This window comes from Mobula birostris, chromosome 27 (assembly GCF_030028105.1).
Source record: "Mobula birostris isolate sMobBir1 chromosome 27, sMobBir1.hap1, whole genome shotgun sequence".
Taxonomy (NCBI): domain Eukaryota; kingdom Metazoa; phylum Chordata; class Chondrichthyes; order Myliobatiformes; family Myliobatidae; genus Mobula; species Mobula birostris.
The window spans coordinates 14,235,524-14,253,868 of NC_092396.1; the positions used below are offsets into that span (position 1 = coordinate 14,235,524).

Consider the following 18,345-nt stretch of genomic DNA (forward strand, 5'->3'; position numbering starts at 1 on the left):
AAAGATTCAGTATGTGTAAACAATATACTGCACTTGAATGCTATTAAGAAATATACCACAAAAATATACCAATGATTAACAACTTCCATCTAACTCTGTTAACTTTTTTCCTAATCTTCCCTACTGCCCATTTCCAGCATTCTGCAACGTGATCTACAATGGTTCTTATGCAGAACTCTAGAATTGCAAGCCGTAAAGAAACACTAGATTCAAAAAATATTTATAAAGCAAAACACATTTGAAGTAAAAATATTCAAATGCACGTTATAATTATATTAACAATGTGGATGAAAATTGCTCTATTTGCGGATTAAAACAAAGATATGGTTAATGATTTTCACTGCAGTGGCTGAGGCATTTAAGCCATACAGATATACAACATGGAAACATGCCCTTCTACTCACCAAGTCACAACCAACCATCAATCTACACTAATCCTAAAAATTCTGTATTTTATTCTTCCAACTGTCAGGTCAAAACCCCTGCCCCAATTCCACCACCCACCTAAACTAGGGACAAACTACGCAGGCGTGTCTTTGGGATGTGGGAAGAAACTGGAGCACCTGGAGGAAACCTATACGGTCATGGGAAAGTGTGCAAACTCCACAAAGACAGCATTTGAGGTCAGGACTGAACCCAGGTTAGTGGCACTGTGAAGCATAGACCCACCAGCTACACCACTGCACCAACCATATCACTAAATGCTGATAAGGTGAAATTCAACAAAATGGAAGATGGCTTGTAGCACAAACACATGGATGTTGACACCTGGGTTGAGTCACCTACTTACTTTCCTATGCAATTCATTTCCTAATACAAAGGACAGCCAGAACTTCTACTTGATCTTTCAGCTATCAAAATGTTATGATTTGATCTCCTCTCAAGTTGAGCTGATAAGCTTTTATAACTATGTGTTACATTTACGTCATTCCAAAATGCATCAATCCAGAACTTCATGGCCTAACCCAGATAATCATTCACAGTATTCCCACCTTCTGAAAGGCACACATCCTGTTTGCACTTTGAGCGACCCAATAGTTTGATAAGCTGCAACCGTAATAAAACTGCAATTACTAGATCCTTTGTCACTACATTTTATCAATAAGAGATTTATAATAAGCTTTATAACCTGACACTTGCATAAAATCAGACAAAGATTTACAGCACAAAAAGAAGCCATGCAAAAGATATCATGTCATCCCCATCGAATGGCGAAAAGCCTCGATAGAGTGCATGTGGAGAGGATGTATCCTCTGGTGGGGGAGTCTAAGACCAGAGGACACAGCCTCAGAACAGAGGGGTATCCTTTTAGAATGGAAATGAGGAGGAATTTCTTTAGCCAGAGAGTGATGAAAATGTGGAACATGTTGCCCCATACGGGCTATGAGGGCCAAGTCATTGGGTATATTTAAGGCAGAGGTTGACAGATTCTTGATTAGTCAGGGAATGGAGGGAAACCTGGAGAAGGCAGGAGATTGGGGCTGAGAGGGAAAATGGATCAGCCATGGGGAAATGGCAGAATGGCCTAATTCTGCTACTGTATCTTATGGTCTGTGGTAGTCAAAATCAAATTTAAATTAATCCCACTTTCCGGCTCCTGGTACACTGCCCTGCAGGTTACGGCTCTTAAATTCTCACTTGAGTACTTTCAAAGGACAAGATTACTTGACTGTTTGGACCACCAAGTTCCAAACCCTATCATTTTAGAGTGAAATTGATTCTTCTCAATTCCCTTCAAGTCCTTCTACCAATTAAAATCAATGCCTCCATTTGTTTGCAAAGAGAAAGAGCCCCTTTTTATTTCTACCATATAACCCTTAGAATATGTACCATGGGGAAAAGAATACATGCTGATGAACCATATTTAAAATGAAGGGCAGAGTAAGATCAAAGGATCTAATGGCCTGATCATGTTGCTATGATGTCAACTCAAATTGGTCCCTAAATCACCATATAAGAACACTAAAACCAGTCACAACTGAGTAATTGAAGACACAGAAAGGAACACTATGTACATCACAAAGTATATGCGAGAACAAACCGGTTAAAAGTAATAAAATAAATTGAATCAACACAACTTGATAACTGTCCTGGATAAGGTCAGTTGCAACGTGCACAGAATTTTATCGATGCAGTTCCAAAAATTGATCTGCAAAGCAAATTAAACCCATTCACTTTTATTTCTAGTTATTTGTTTGCTCGTTAGATATCACCGGCTGGTGACGCAGCGAAATCAGCGCCGGATTCCGGAGCAAAGGTTCCCGAGTTCGAATCCAGTCGGGCCGCTCCTGGGCACGCTTTCCATCCGTGCCGGGTTGAGTGTCGAGCTCGCAACTCGGCCTCGTAAGAAAAAACTGCTCTGTGAGAAAGACGTTGGGGACCACTCACAGAATCTTTCCTCCAAGACAAACACTTGAAAAAGTGGTCGCGAGGCTCTGGCAGAGTATGGCACACAACAAAAAAAAGTTAGATATCTCATCTCATAAATTGGAACTGGTATTGCCACTGTCAATCACAACCCATGGGTATTCGCATAGTTCATGAACAAGACAAAGTAAGCATATCAATGCTATGATGGTGGGAGTGGGAATAATCCAATTTGAAGATTCTGCCCAGAACAATCTCCAGCTTTCAGTCGATTCCCATCAGTCCTATTCCCTACATGTTTCCCTGTAATCTATTCTCTCTTGCCTCGATTCTCCAGCCACCCACATACGGTAATTTATAGTAGCAACTCAATTTCGGTTTTAATTTTCACACAAAACTGGAGGAGGGGAGAGAACTCCGATTAATCACCTCTTTCTGAAGGGAGTTATCAGGTTGGCAAAATGCCCATACAATACTCCATGTGTAAATAGGAATGAATTTAGACTGAAAACTTTTAATTTAAACCAATTTGCCACCCACAATATTTGTTTCTTTTTTTGTCCCAAAATATCAACTGCTTATTCCCTTCCATAGACGCTGCCTGACCTGCTGAGTTCCTCCAGCATTTTGTAAGCTGCTCTGGATTTCCAGCCATTGTAGATTCTCATGTCCTTGTTTGTTTTTTTTTATCTCATAGCCAAGTAGGAAGCCATTTTTCCCACTCAGCATACATCAGCTTTAAGGGCAAGCCCATCAAACATTTCTCTCTTAGGTACTCATTAACTTTACCTAATTCTCTTACCAGCCACCTACGCAAATGATAATTTACAGTGGCCAATTTCCCTACCTGCCTGCCTGGGAATCTTCGGGATGGGGGGGGGGGGGGGGTGAAGTAGTACAGGAGCAACGTAGAACAACTAGCTGAGTGGTGTCGCAGCAACAACCTTCCATTCAATGTCACTAAGACCAAGGAACTGATTGTGGACTTCAGGAAGGGGAATTCAACACACACCAGTCCTCATCCAGGGATCAGAAGGTGAAAGGGTGAGCAGTTTCAAGTTCTTGGGTACCAACATCTCTAAGGAACTATCCTTGGCCTAACGTATCGATACAATTACAAAAAAGGCACAACAGCAACCATGTTTCATTAGGATTCTACCAGCCCCGACTAGGAGTTGAGGATGCCATCGTCTACCTTAACCGTGTCTACGCCCACCTGGACAAGCCAGTGAGCACTGTGAGGGCCATGTTTTTTGACTTCTCCAGTGCATTCAACACCATCTGCCCTGCTCTGCTGGGGGAGAAGCTAAAGGCGATGCAGGTGGATGCTTTCCTGGTGTCATGGATTCTTGATTACCTGACTGGCAGACCACAGTACGTGTGTTTGCAACACTGTGTGTCCGACAGAGTGATCAGCAGCACTGGGGCTCCACAGGGGACTGTCTTGTCTCCCTTTCTCTTCACCATTTACACCTCGGACTTCAACTACTGCACAGAGTCTTATCATCTTCAGAAGTTTTCTGACAACTCTGCCATAGTTGGATGCATCAGCAAGGGAGATGAGGCTGAGTGCAGGGCTACGGTAGGAAACTTTGTCACATGGTGTGAGCAGAATTATCTGCAGCTTAATGTGAAAAAGACTAAGGAGCTGGTGGTAGACCTGAGGAGAGCTAAGGTACCGGTGACCCCTGTTTCCATCCAGGGGGTCAGTGTGGACATGGTGGAGGATTACAAATACCTAGGTATACGAATTGACAATAAACTGGACTGGTCAAAGAACACTGAGGCTGTCTACAAGAAGGGTCAGAGCCGTCTCTATTTCCTGAGGAGACTGAGGTCCTTTAACATCTGCCGGACGATGCTGAGGATGTTCTACGAGTCTGTGGTGGCCAGTGCTATCATGTTTGCTGTTATGTGCTGGGGCAGCAGGCTGAGAGTAGCAGGGACCAACAGAATCAACAAACTCATTCGTAAGGCCAGTGATGTTGTGGGGATGGAGCTGGACTCCCTGACGGTGGTGTCTGAAGAGGATGCTGTCCAAGTTGCATGCCATCTTGGACAATGTCTCCCATTCACTATATAATGTACTGGTTGGGCACAGGAGTACATTCAGCAAGAGACTTATTCCACCGAGATGCAACAAAGAATGACACAGGAAGTCATTCCTGCCTGTGGCCATCAAACTCCTCCCTTGGAGGGTCAGACACCCTGAGCCAATAGGCTGGTCCTGGACTTATTTCCTGGCATAATTTACATATTACTGTTTAACTATTTATGGTTTTATTACTATTTATTATTTATGATGCAACTGTAACGAGGATCAATTTCCCCCGGAATCAATAAAGTATGACTATGACTACTATTCTGAGGAGAATTGACATGTCACCAAAGACACTTGAAAATTTCTACAGATGTACTGTGGAGAGCATTCTAACTGGTTGCATTACCATCTGGTGTGGAGGGGACACTGCACAGGACCAGAAAAAGCTGTAGAAAGTTGTAAACTCAGCCAGCTCCATCATAGGCACTAGCTTCCCCAGCAGCCAGGACACCTTCAAAAGGCAATGCCTCAAAAAAGTAGTATCCATCATTAAGGAACCCCATCACCCAGCACATGCCCTCTCCTCACTGCTATCACCAAAATGGTCTGAAGACATGCACCCATCTTCTCCCCCTCTGCTATCAGATTTCTGAATGGACAATGAACCCATGAACACTATCTCAGTATACTTCCCTCTCTTTTTGAACTACTTGTTTAATTTAATTTTCTTTTTTATATATATTTCTCATTGTAATTTAGTTTTCATTATTATGTACTGTAATGGACTGCTGCTGTAAAATAACAAATTTCATTATATTTACCAGTGATATTAAACCTGATTCGAATTCTGAATTCTTGAGGTCACAGGGCGTATGTGCAAACTTCAGAGATGGCATGGTAGGTCAGAATCAAAGTTCAAAGTACATATATGTCACCATATACTACACTAAGACTCACAGTAGAATCAATGAAAAACTACACACAAGAACGGACAAACAACTAACGTGCAAAAGACAACAAATTGTGCAAATACAAAAAGAGAAACAAAGTAATAATAAATAATTAATATTGAGATCATGAGTTGTAGAGTCCTTGAAAGTGAGTCTATGGGTTATGGAAACAGTTCAGTGTTGGGGTGAGTGTAGTTATGCATGCTGGTTCAGCAGCCTGATGGTTAAGGAGTAATAATTGTCCCTGAACCTGGTGGTGTGGGACCCAGGGGTCCTCTACATCCTTCCTGATGGCATCAGCGAGAAGAGGTCATGGCCTGGGTGGGTGTCCCTGATGATCAAACCCCAGCAAATGAAGTTGAGAGCTAGCACCTGCTGCAAGCCTGCATTGCCCAAGAGAAACCATTAAAGATTACCTATAATTATCCCATATTATACTCAGTTGATGTTGGAGGTTGCAGATTCAATATAGGAGTTGATCATCAATACCTAACATCGCCCTCAATTTGAAAATTAAGTGCCATCTTACTGGTTGTCCCAGTTAAATGGCGAACATTTCGCAGCAAGCACCATCAATAAGCAAAGCCTTTATTTCACACTTCCAATATCTGCCAAATAGAGCCATACAGCAACGCAGCATGAATACAGGCCATTCAGCCCAAAAGTCCATGCCTACCACAATGGTGACCCAACTAGCCCCAATTTCCTGCATTTGGTTCATATCTCTCTAAGCCAGGAGTTCCCAAACTTTTTTTATGCCATGGACCCTGACCATCATCAAAGGGGTCTGTGGAGCAGAGGTTAGAAACCCCTGGTCTGAGCCTTAACCTTTCACGTACCTACACAAGTGCCTTCCAAATGTACATGCCTGAACCACTTGCCCTGGTGGCTCACTCGGTACCCACCGTGGGAAAAAATTTTAAGGTGAATGAAGGACAGTAAAAAAGTTTAGTGGAACTTGCACAGTACCATATTCTGCCACATTTTCATACACTTTAACAACTGTTATATTTCAGAATCTGTGGACAGACTTGGAAAGTTTCCAGAAAATCTGCCCGAGCAGGCATTATTCCGACAGTGCCTCTGATAAGCCATTCAGCCATGAACGTGATCGTGATAAGACTCAAATCCCTCACTGTGATCTAGAGCCACTGGAGACAATCAAGAACAGGGGTTCCCAACCTTGGGTCCACAAACCCCTTGCTTAATGGTATTGGTCAATGGCATTAAAAAGGTTGGGTGCCCATGATCTAGAAGATGATGTTCCCGACCCTTCACTTTCAAACGCCGAAGGTAAATGCTGGTTCTGTACTGCTGCTCCACTGTACTTCAGGAATATTTGTCTTCCTCAGTTCCACCTGTCACATACTTTCTGTCTGAAGGTCCCAATTTTACACACCTACAAGGGAGCTCTAAGAATAAAAGACCACCACCACTGGACAGGAGGTATAGGAATCTTCGGTCCCAAAGCACCAGGTTCAGGTACAGTTGCTACTCTCCAACCATCAGACTCCTGGAACTGGCGCATACAACCTACAGACTCACTTTCAAGGAGTCTACAACTCGAGTTCTCGGTATTTATCTATTTTATTATCATTTGCATAATGTCTGCTTTTGAATATTGGTTGCTTGCCTTTGTGTAGTTTTTCATAAACTTTATTGTATTTCTTTATTTCCTGTAAACGGTTCAAGTGAAAGAATCTCTAGGTAATACATGGCTGCATATATATGACAAGGGAAACTGAAACACTGAAGTGAATGCCAAAAGTGAGCATCGACTGCCTGCTTCTGGATCGCTCTGCCACGAGAGAGGGGAGCGCCTGCACTGTGCCCGGAGAATGTTGCCCAGGTTTTCTGCATTTTGGATGTGGACTTGGACTATAGACTCTCTCCCCCCAATATTATAATATTTTATATTGTGATTTTTTTTCTGCGGGGGAGTAGGATTTGGGGGCTGACGTGCCTGTTCTGTTTTGTTCATTGGGAGGAGGGATTTAGGGGCCTATGTGCCTGCTCAGTTTCTCTTTATTTTTTCTGCGAGGGAGAGGGAATTTGGGGGGGTGATGATTGTGCTGCCTTTCTTTCTTGGTTTCATGGCTACCTAGAGGAGAAGAATTTTAGAGTTATATACCTGGATTATAAATGAACATTTGAACCACTGATATATGTATTTAGACTTACTTTGACTCTGTAAAGAGGACTGTTGTGATCTTTGTCCTATTTTCCTTACAAAGTTAACAGACCATAAGTTCAGGAGTATTGGCATAGTGTCAGCTCACTGTGCCTCTGCTGGCAACCAAATACTTATCTATTTTACCTACTTATCTGTTTACCAGCACCTAGCCATGCATGCCTTGGCATTACAGGTGTTCACTTAAATGTTGTGAGAGTATCTGTCCCCATCATTCTCTCTCTCTCTCGTTTTTTTTGTGGCAGTTGGCACCCAGCTTAACGGTGCATTACCACCACTCCATCATTCTGCTCCCCTCCACTGAGCACATCCGCATGGAACACTGTCACAGGAAAGCAGCTTCCATCACCAGGGACCCCAATGCTCCCTTCTTGCCCCCGTCATCAGGGCTCACACTACCAGGGTCAGAAAGTTACTGCTCCTCAACCATCAGCCTTCTGAAACGGTGGGGATAACTTTAACTTCACTTGCCCCATCACTAAACTGTTCCCACAACCAACAGATTCACTCTCAAGGACTCTTCACCTCATGTTCTCAATATTTATTGCTTATATTTATTTATTTATGTTCTCTTTTGTATTTGCACATTGGTTGTTTGTCCTTTTGGGTGCAGTCTTTCATTGTTTCTAATATGGTTCTAGGACTTACTGAGTATGCCCTCAAGAAAACAAATCTCAGGGTTGTATCTGATGACATATCTGTACTTTGAAATGCATTCCAGATTTTAACCATCCTTTGGGTAAAAAAAATCTCCAAAAGCCCTACCCTTAAGTTAACCAGAGTGCACAAGTTTACAAACTCCTCTGTTAAGGTGAAAAGTTTCTCACTATACAGTATGCCCCATCTGGGTCCTCTGTAATTCTGCAAGCATCAGTCAGGTCCCCCTTGGTCACCAAAGACAACCTGACTGATGCTTACAAAATCTGAGGAAAACAGTCTATCAAATCCTTCCTCATAGCTCCCTCCCTGGCAACATCTTCTCTGCATCACCTCCTCTGGAATCAAGTCCTTCCTGAAAGGAGGTGACTAGAACTCTGCACAATACTCCAGTTGTCGCTTAACTAATGCTTAATTCAATTCTACTATAACATCTGCGCTCTAATTTTCTATCCCACAGCCAATGAGGTATGGCACGCCTGCTTACACTGCTGTCTTGAGGGATTCTTTGGACATTATGTCAAGATCCCTGCTTCTCAAGGATCCTACGATTCAGTGTGCACATCCTAGCCTTTAGAAGACTCAATAATGAATCAATTCAAAGTTCCAGAATGAAATTCCACCAGCCTACCCTTTGCCCGTTACCAACTCACCAACGTTGTTCTGCTGAAGATTATATTTCTCACAATCAACAGAATTACTAATCTTCACATTAACTGAAAATTTATAAACCATAGCCAGTATGATGACATCCAGATCTTTGATATACTGTATATAACAAACAGCAACAGTCCAGGACCAGCAACATAACTCCAATGCAACAATTTAAGCACTAACCACCACTGTCAAATTCCTATTATCAGGTCCTTGATCAATTACAGCTCACTGTTCTACACCATCATTCCCTCAATACTAATCAATAAGCTTCGAAACTTGGACCTCTGCAACAGGATTCTCGACTTCCTCTTTGCAAGACCACAGTCAGTGGAGATCAGTAATAACACCTCCTCCTCACTATCAACACAGTAATGTGCTCTACTCTACTCTCTCTACACTCATGACTACGAGGCTAAAAACTGTTCAAACTTGCTGGTGGCACAACTGCTGTTGGCAGAATCTCAGATGGAAACTAAGAGGCAGACAAAAGAAAGGCTGGCTAGCTGAGGGGGTCTGCAGGAACACACTCAACATCAGCAAGGCCAAGGAACTGATTGTGGACCTCAAGAAGCGGAAGTTGGAAAGATGCACACCAGTCCTCATTCAGAGATCAGCAGTGGAAAAGATGAGCAGCTTTAAGTTCCTGAACTTCACTTCAGAGGGTCTATTCTGGGCCCAATACATTGATATCCGGACAAAGGTACACCAGTGGCTCTAATTTGTGAGGAGTTTGAGGAGATTTGAAATGTCACTGATGACTCTTACTATTTTTTTTATATAAATGTACAGCGGAGGGCATTCTGAATGATTGTATCCCAATCTGATATGGAGGCACAGGATCAAAAGAGGCTGCAGAGGGTTGTAGATTAAACCAGCTCTATCAAAGGCACTACCCTCACCACTACTGAGGACATCCTCCAGAGCTAGTGCCTCAAGGCAACATCTATCATTAAGGACCCTCACTATTTAGGACATGCTCCGTTCTCAAAACTACCACCAGGGAGGAGGTACAAGAGTTTGAAGACCCACACTCAACAGTTTAGGAACAGTGTCTTACCCTCTGCCATCAGGTTTCTGAACAGTCCTTAAATATTACTTCATTTTTTTTTAATATCTTGCACTATTTATTTTTGACATTTATAGGTCTTTATCTCTCTGCACAAATCTCATGACATATGTCAGTGATAATAATTCTGATTCAATTTGTCAAATTATTCTGGATCCTGTGGACTTCCTTTTGAAATTTTCTTTAAAATTCTTGGGTTTTTTCACCCTGCTCACATCATTGCATCTTCATTTTAATGCTGGTAGACTTCCACAGGTTTTATATGGAAATAATTCATTTCCTTACAAACATCCCTTCGGTGATAGTTAAACGTCTCACAGTACAATTGTTCTTACCTCACTTCTCTGTTCTCAGTCTGAAGGTGAAACTATGGTTAAGATTTAAAAGCCCTTCCTTAGTTCACCTGACATTTTCAGAAGACAATTAACACAAATGGTATATTCAACCACAAAGCAATACATTGGGGAAAAAAGCAGCTAAGTATCAAGTACAGAAACTAATTAGGAAGGCTAACGTAATGTAAATGAGGAAGTGTTGCAAAAAGTCAGAAGAAGAAGAGAGTTGTTTTCATCATTGAATTTCTGGGACAGGTACTGAGAAAAGAGAAGTTCAAACATTTTGTAGTGATGGATAAAAATGATGGAAGAAAAAGTCGAGGTCGACAGCACATGACATTCATAAGTTACATCAAGGGACGGAAGAGCTTATTAGAACTTAAATGTTAAAGACAGATGATTGCCCACATCATTCAACATAACACATAATGATGAAGGTGAATAGAATGTTGGATTTTATTGCAAGAGATATGCAATCTCAAAGCAGGGAGGTTTCAATCCACGTCAAAGCAGGTATGTTTTCATGTAATGTCAAAGTGGGCATGTTTCGATGCAACTTTACAAGACACTGGTGAGATCACACCTGGAGTACAGCATACAATTTTGGTCTCCATTTAAAAGAAAGAAAACACATAATTGCGTTGGAAGTAGCGCAGAAAAGATTTACTTGATTGACTCCAAGGAAGAAGTGGTGTATATATATATATATATATTAAAAAGGTTGAGCCCAACTTGCTCAACCTTGGAATAGTCATACATTGGAGTACGGAAGAATGAGGGGATACTCTCATTTAAACATACAAGATTCCGTGAGAGATTAACAAGGTGAATGCTGTGAGGGTGTTTCCCTTTGTCTGGGCATCTCAACCAGGAGGGAATCTTTTCAGAATAATGTGTTATTTAATTCAGACAGAGAGTAGTTGAATCTTGAAGATTCCCTTGTCTGAAGAGGTACAGTAACACTAAACAAATACACACTGTGAATGACAGACATTTAAGGCTCAAGGGTGTTAGGAGGTAAGGATAATGAGTGGGAAATTGGTGTCAAGGCCAAGTTTGGATTAAGGAGCAAACTGATGTGGTTGACTGACTTACTGTTCAAATTCAACCTGCACGTAATGCTTACTTTCACTCCAGGTTTGCTGTCAGACAGGAGGGCCACACCCAAGAGTAGGGCCCAGTTCTGATCACTAAACCGAATGAGACCAAACCCAGGACTTCCCGGTTCCAATTCTCATTGAGGTACTTTGTAGATACCAAATCATAATGATCAATCTGGTTTTAACAGTCACACATTACAAATCAGCCTGACTCATCCCACCCCTCACCACTGTAAAGCTTCTGTACTCTGCACCATCTCTCAAGTCTTCGTTTCACTTACATGAGTAACGTGGTTGCATGAAGTCTGGCTGAAGTATGCTTCTCCAACCGTTTGTTGCGGTAGTGCCTGGCCGATGCCAGATGCTCTAAAATGCGATCCCTCCGAGCACTCATGGGAATCTCACAGGATTTACAGTACAAAATCTCCACCAAATCTCTCTCCCCACCTTCCTTCTGCTCGACAACATGTCTTTTCACTGACAGATCACAAAATTCAGCCGCATAATCATGCAGTGATTTTTTCTTCCTTCCCATACTGGAGATAGTATTCCCTTTCTTAATGTCCAGCTATATTCTCTATTCCTAGTTCTGCCCAACTTTTTTTCTTCCACTAACTCTCAATCATCTTAAATATGACAGTTTTAAACTTTCTCGGGATGTTTTTTGTTATTTTCTGCATAAATTGTATTCTTGGTATTTATAACTACTCCAAATGTTTATTATCAGATTTTGTAGATCTGCATCTGCTACCCTCCACCTGTTATCTCAAACTTATTTCCTTTAACCTCCCATTGACTAATTTAATATATTAAGTGCTTATTCCACTACATGCTCCCTCTTTGTGTGTGTGGTTCTTCAGCTTCTTTTCAGTCTGAATTTTCTATATTCAATTAACTCTCCTTGTGTCTCTCCTGCCTTTGTTCCTTTCCCTGCAACGATAATCTTCCTTTCACAAAGTGCCTTTCTGTGTCTATTTCTCTACTCAGTTATTCTGGAGTTTGTGTTTGTTCATGTATTTCAGCATTCATTCTTCCCCTGAAATTTGCATTAGCCCTTCTCCACTCTATAAATCCCTCCCTTCTGTACTTGTATTTCTCTCATCAGCTCTGGCTATCCAAACTCTCTGATACTCAATACTTCCTCCCCATTCGATTTATTACAATCTCTTGCAAATCTGTTGTTTGCACTTTGCAATCTTCTCTTACTTATCTTCAACAGATCTTCCTGCATTAATCATCTGTTTACATCTTACTTCTCTCCTGACGTATCACTCTTTTTATCCCTTCTGTATTTTCTCCCTCCTTCCCCCTTATTGTGATTTCAGTAATACCCGATGCCTATCCCTCCCTTCTGCTGATGTCCATTTCAATTTCCTTCAATTTTTACCAGATCACATCCTGTGCTTTTTTTTTCCCGTTTCCCACCTGTTACTGGCTCTCTTCTCCCTCTTTCCGACGCTCCAATCCCTTCCCTGTTTATCTTTTCCTATACCTGACGTTGATGTGTTCTCTCACTCCCCCTCTTCTCTCAGGAGCTGACTTCTCCCGTTGCTTCTTGCAGCCTCTCTTATTCCTGTCTCTCTCGGTTATTTGTTTTATTTCGCCCTCTCCGCAGGGTAAATCCGCTATTTCTCTACGCTGCTCCTGGACTCTCTGAAAACTCAGCCGTCGTCCTACCTCCAGTTTTCTGCTACCCCGCCGCCAGCAAATCAACAAGAAGCAGCTAAAGCCCTCAGTGACTCCCGTTACCCGTCCGCCAGTTTCTCCGCTGAAACACAAATCATCGGGTCGCCAAAAGCTGATCAATCCCCTCTACTTGCTCCCGGATGTAAAACCAACCACAGGAAACAGAACTGAGAGCCCAGCTGCGGCACCGCTGATCAAGTAGAAGGACTGGTCTGCCCTCCAACACGGAAGGTTACGGCCACCTAGCGGATGGGAGGACTAGTCTGCCCTCTTACATGGAAGGTTACGGCCACCTAGCGGATGGGAGGACTGGTCTGCCCTCTAACACGGAAGGTTACGGCCACCTGACAGATGGAGGGGAGGAGGGGAGGGTTGAGAATTGGTCTGTCCGCTACAGCCACCTATCGGATGGGAACTGACCTCCACTGCAGGGTGTTACAGCCACCTCTCGGTGGGAGGACCAGCGTGCACTCTGTACTAACAGAATTACTGTACTATTAACCCTCTTACCTCTTCTCATACCTGCCTATACCCTTCCTTCTTCCCTTTCTCCCATGGTCCACTCTCCTCTCCTTTGGAGATTCCTTCTCCAGTTCTTTACCTTTCCTACCCACCTGGTTTCACTTATCACCTTCTAACTATAATCCTCCCCCTCCCCCAACCTTTTACCCTTCCTTTCGAGCCCTAAAGAAGTGTCTCGGACCGAAACGTTGACTGGTTACTTATTTCCATAGATGCTGCCTAACCTGCTGAGTTCCTCCAGTGTGTTACTCTGGATTTCCAGAATCTGCAGAATCTCTTGTGCACAGTGGGTGGGAAGACTGGTCAGCCCGCCACACGGGACATTGCGGCCACCACCTGGCTAGATAGGAGGATCAATCAGCACTCTACACGGGAGACCGCAGCCACCTATCGGGTGGGATGACCGTTCCCGAAGTCCGCACTGAAGGGCGGACCAGTCTTGCCCTCCACGCTGAAGAGAAAATACAGCTAGCTCAGCGACTGAGGACGCGTCTGTGCCTCCCACGCCGAAGATGGAGAGCTGCGCCACCTGTCAATAAAGGAGTGTGGCTGCTGTCGGAGCAGCAGGCAAAGAGCAGGTGACCAGTTGCGCAGAGTGCACTGCAGTCCCCGGCGGGCAAAGGGACCAGCTGTCCGCACACGGCTCGTCGGGGTGATCATTCAACTTGTCCAATAAAAGGCAGCGTGCCATCTCTGTCCTGCGATTTTTAGGCTGCGAACACAGCAAAATCTAGGCTGTAGGTTTTCAGATTACGAAAGGAGATTAACTGAAAATTATTCCCATTGTCCCTGTGCTATTTTGGTACGACTCGCCTCAGAAATGTGGTCATATTGCACACCACTTGGATCCTTTGGAAATCCCTACTATTTAAATTGTGCTGAATATGTTTATATGTCTTAGATAGTTATAAATAGGCCTATCGCCGAAATGCGGTTGCAGTTTTAAAATGAGAAAACAATTGTTTTTGCTAATCATTGTGGCATTTATCGTCCATCCTAATTGTTCTTGAGAAAGCGGGTGGCGAGTCGCTTCTTGTTTTGCAGTGGTGCGTGACTGAGTGTAATTCCGCGATACCTTTGGTTGGAGAATTTCAGGATTTAGATCCATTGAGGAATTACGTATTATATTTTCAATAAACAAGGGACTGCAGATGCTGTAAATCTGGAGCAACACCCAAAGGCGCTGGAGGAGTCCAGCGGGTCAAACAGCATCTACTTAGGGAAATGGACAATCAGCGTGTCCCTTAGACCCAGTCCAAAGATCCGATCCGCCATGTTTCTCCAGGGCTTTGTGAGTTGTATTTCAAGTCAGGATGGCGTGACATCCAGCCCGTATTCCACTGCTTCGGATTTTTTAACAAACTAAACTGTATTCATAATTTAAAAATAGAATAAACTGTTCACAAACAAGATAGATTTACAGACGCTGGAAATCCGAGCAACACACGAAATGCTGGAGGAACTCTGCAGGCCAGGCAGCATCTATGGAAAAGAAAAGTACAATCAGCGTTTCGGCCAGGACGTGACTAAGGATCTCGGCTGGAAACATCGACTGTACTTTTTTCCATAGATGTTGCCTGCTCTGCTGAGTTCCACCAGAATAAACTGTTCAATGCCTTTTCATTCTTTACATTCATAATCAATACTATGAATGTAAACTCTTCTGTTCCATTTATACGCATCAATAACACTGCTGCCACATACGGCTACAATAATAATTGGGAGGCTTCGTCTGCTTCTGAAGCATTTTTCATTCTGGGTGGTTGGATGGAGCTACTGAGGAATCCTCCCGTTGCCGTCCTGTATTTTGTAGCTGATCTGTGTATTGTGCCAAAGACGGAATGAAAATTGACGGTGTTGGATTCTGTGCCACTTAATCTGTACGTTATTTTTTCCTGAATAGAGTCGAGCTTCGTGAATGTTGTTAAAGTTATGTACAGCCGAGCAAATGGAGTGTATTCCATCACATTCCCGGCTTCTGCTTTGTAAATGCCAGAATGTCAGGAGACTTTGCCTGCTCTGTGGCGTCAGTTCAAAGGTTATAAAACAGCTGTGATGTTACTAGACTGGTTGAGCAGCCAGTCGTCTCAGATAGCAAACGAGGAAAATAAACTTTTCCTTACAAGTTTTTTTAAACGCTTACATTGTGCCATTTAAAGATTGAAATGTACGACCACAGTTAAGTTAAAGCGTAATACTAAAATAAGAAATATTTTTAAATCAATCCAGTTTATCGTCAATCCATTCCATGATAAGCAAGGAAGTCACAATTCACCGACCTTTCAGGAATTTTGTAAGACTTACAGGGCAGAGTGTTTGCTATGCGGTAATTGTGTATGCCGTTGAAAATATGACAATTTAGTTTTTAAAAGTGTGACTGTCGTGTGAAAGTACCGTAAGTTCATGAAAATTGAACTTCCTGTCCTAGAGGAGAAGGTTACAAAACAGTGCAAGGTTGTGATTTCTTAATAAATTACATGGGCGTGGAAACTTTAAGGTTGATAATCCACTTTAGGGTGTCAAAAGAGTGTGCTGATGATTTCATCACTTTAAGATTCAGGCATTCGACATCTAGTATGTCCTTCATTGAGTCTATCTAAATGTTCATAGGATGAGGGGAAAAGATTGCCAATTGAATAGAAAATTGTTTTGGCACAAAAAGGCATTACTCTTCATTAGGAACTACATAACTTTCTGCAGCAGCATCCAAGTTTGTCTCACGGGGAATTTGTGAATGCCCTTTCCTGCCCTTAGTGTTATTTAGTCATCAACTTTGATAAGAGGATTGTAAACAGGTGACAACAGTTGCCAATCTGAGATGGATGCCCAAAAGGAACTTCAATTAACTAAAGAATTGTATTATAAACAGAAGAGATTCTGCAGATGCTGTAAATTCAGGGCAACACATACAAAATGCTGGAGAAACTCCACAGGTCAGAGAGCATCAATGGAAATTAATGCTGCCTGACCTGCTGAGTTCCTCCAGCATTTTGTGCTTGTTGCTAAATAATTGTACTTCTGCCTTTGATAAGAAAAAAATAGAATCCCTATTTTATAATAGGGATTTCTAATTAATGGCTGCCAACATATCAACATCAAGTAATTACAAAACATCCTTTTTCTGAGAATGTGAAAGCTGTTTGGGAGAAAGACAAAAATCTTCCTGACATTTTTTTTTGTTGAAGAGATTAGCTTAGATCTTGGAGTCAAGTTAAAAAATGTGGCAACCATGCTTTATCTGATGTGATTATTGTGGTAATTACATATCACACAAATATGCTGCAGGAATGGGTCCAGCATCATAGTGATTAAATCGCTGGATTACTATACAAAAGGAAGAGTAGGAGTTTACTTCTTGTTATTGTGATATAGATTTAGATAATTAAACAAATCTGAAATGGAAAGCTGGTATCAGCAATGGTGAATTTAACACTACCAATTTGTATGAAAAGCCAGCTGGTTAACTCATGCCCATTAGGAAATGCAATCTACATCCTTACCTGGTCTGGTTTAGGTCATGTTTTACTTATTCATTCACACAGATCAGATATCACTACCCAGCTGAAATTTATTGCTTATGCCATCATACTTCCTGGACCCAGTCATTGCTTGGTGGTAGATGGTTGTGGTGTATGGGGGTTGGGGGCACAGTTAAAAGTCAATTGCCTCAGCAGGTCTGGAGTAGGTAAGGATGCCATATGTTCTTCTGAAGGGATGATAGTGAATCAAATGGGATTTCACAGAAATCCAGTAAAATGCAGAGCTGTGGACACAGCATGTCACGAACACCAGCCTACCCTCCATGGACTCTATCTACATTTCTCGCAGTCTCAGTAAAGCAGCCAACATGAACAAAGACCCCACCCACCTCAGAAATTCTCTCTTCTACACCCCTCTACCTCCAAATCCAGCAGAAGACACAAAAACATGTAACAACGGGCTTAAGGATAGACTCCTGACCTCATAATCTACCTCATTATAACTTGTTCCTCATTATCTACCTGTACTGCACTTTCTCTGAAACTCTAACACTTTATTCTACATTCTGATATTGTTTTACCTTGTACACTGTTGTCAATACACTTTTGTAATGGATTGATCTGTATCAATAGTATGCAAGACAAGTATTTCACTGACCCCTTCCAATCAACTTTGGCCAGCTCCTCTTTCATGCCTTTGTAATTTTCTTTACTCCACTGTTACACTGTTATATCAACAAAATGCTGGAGGAACTCAGCAGGTCAGGAAGCACTTACGGAAAAGAGAAAACAGTTGACGTTTCAGGATGAGACCCTTCCTCAGGACTCATTCATTACATAACTCCCAAAGCAGAATTACCATTCTTCTAGTAGACTCAAACACAAGCTGCTCCAGAAAGCCATTTTATAGGCATTCTACAAATTATCTTCTTTGGATCCAGCACCAATCTGATTTTCTCAATCTACCTGCATATTGAAATCCCCTATGACCATCAAAACATTGCCCTTTTCACATGCAATTTCTATCTCCCATTGTAATTTGAAGCCCATATCCTGGCTATTGCTTGGAGGCCTGTATATAACTCCCATCAAGATCTTTTTACCCTTGCAGTTTCTTAACTCTACCCACAAGCATCTTATGTCACCTCTTTCTAAGGATTTGATATCATTTTATACCAATGGAACCATCCAACTTCCTCTGCCTACCTGCTTATCCTTTCAATACAAGGTCTATCCTTGGATGTTAAGCTCCCAGCTGTGATCTTCCTTCAGCCACAACTTAGAGATGCCCACA

General features: G+C 42.3%; 1 protein-coding gene across 2 annotated transcripts in view; it reads right to left on the bottom strand.

Moving 5' to 3' along the window:
• LOC140188606 (streptomycin biosynthesis protein StrI-like) overlaps positions 1 to 13,258 on the bottom strand; it is a 47,001-nt gene extending 33,743 nt beyond the window's left edge. For both annotated transcript variants that reach the window (XM_072245037.1, XM_072245036.1), the window contains exon 1: positions 11,646 to 13,258. In XM_072245037.1, the coding sequence (XP_072101138.1) occupies positions 11,646 to 11,899 (254 nt within the window). In that variant the 5' untranslated portion in view covers positions 11,900 to 13,258. The remainder of the gene's footprint in view (positions 1 to 11,645) is intronic.
• Positions 13,259 to 18,345: the final 5,087 nt, after the last annotated feature.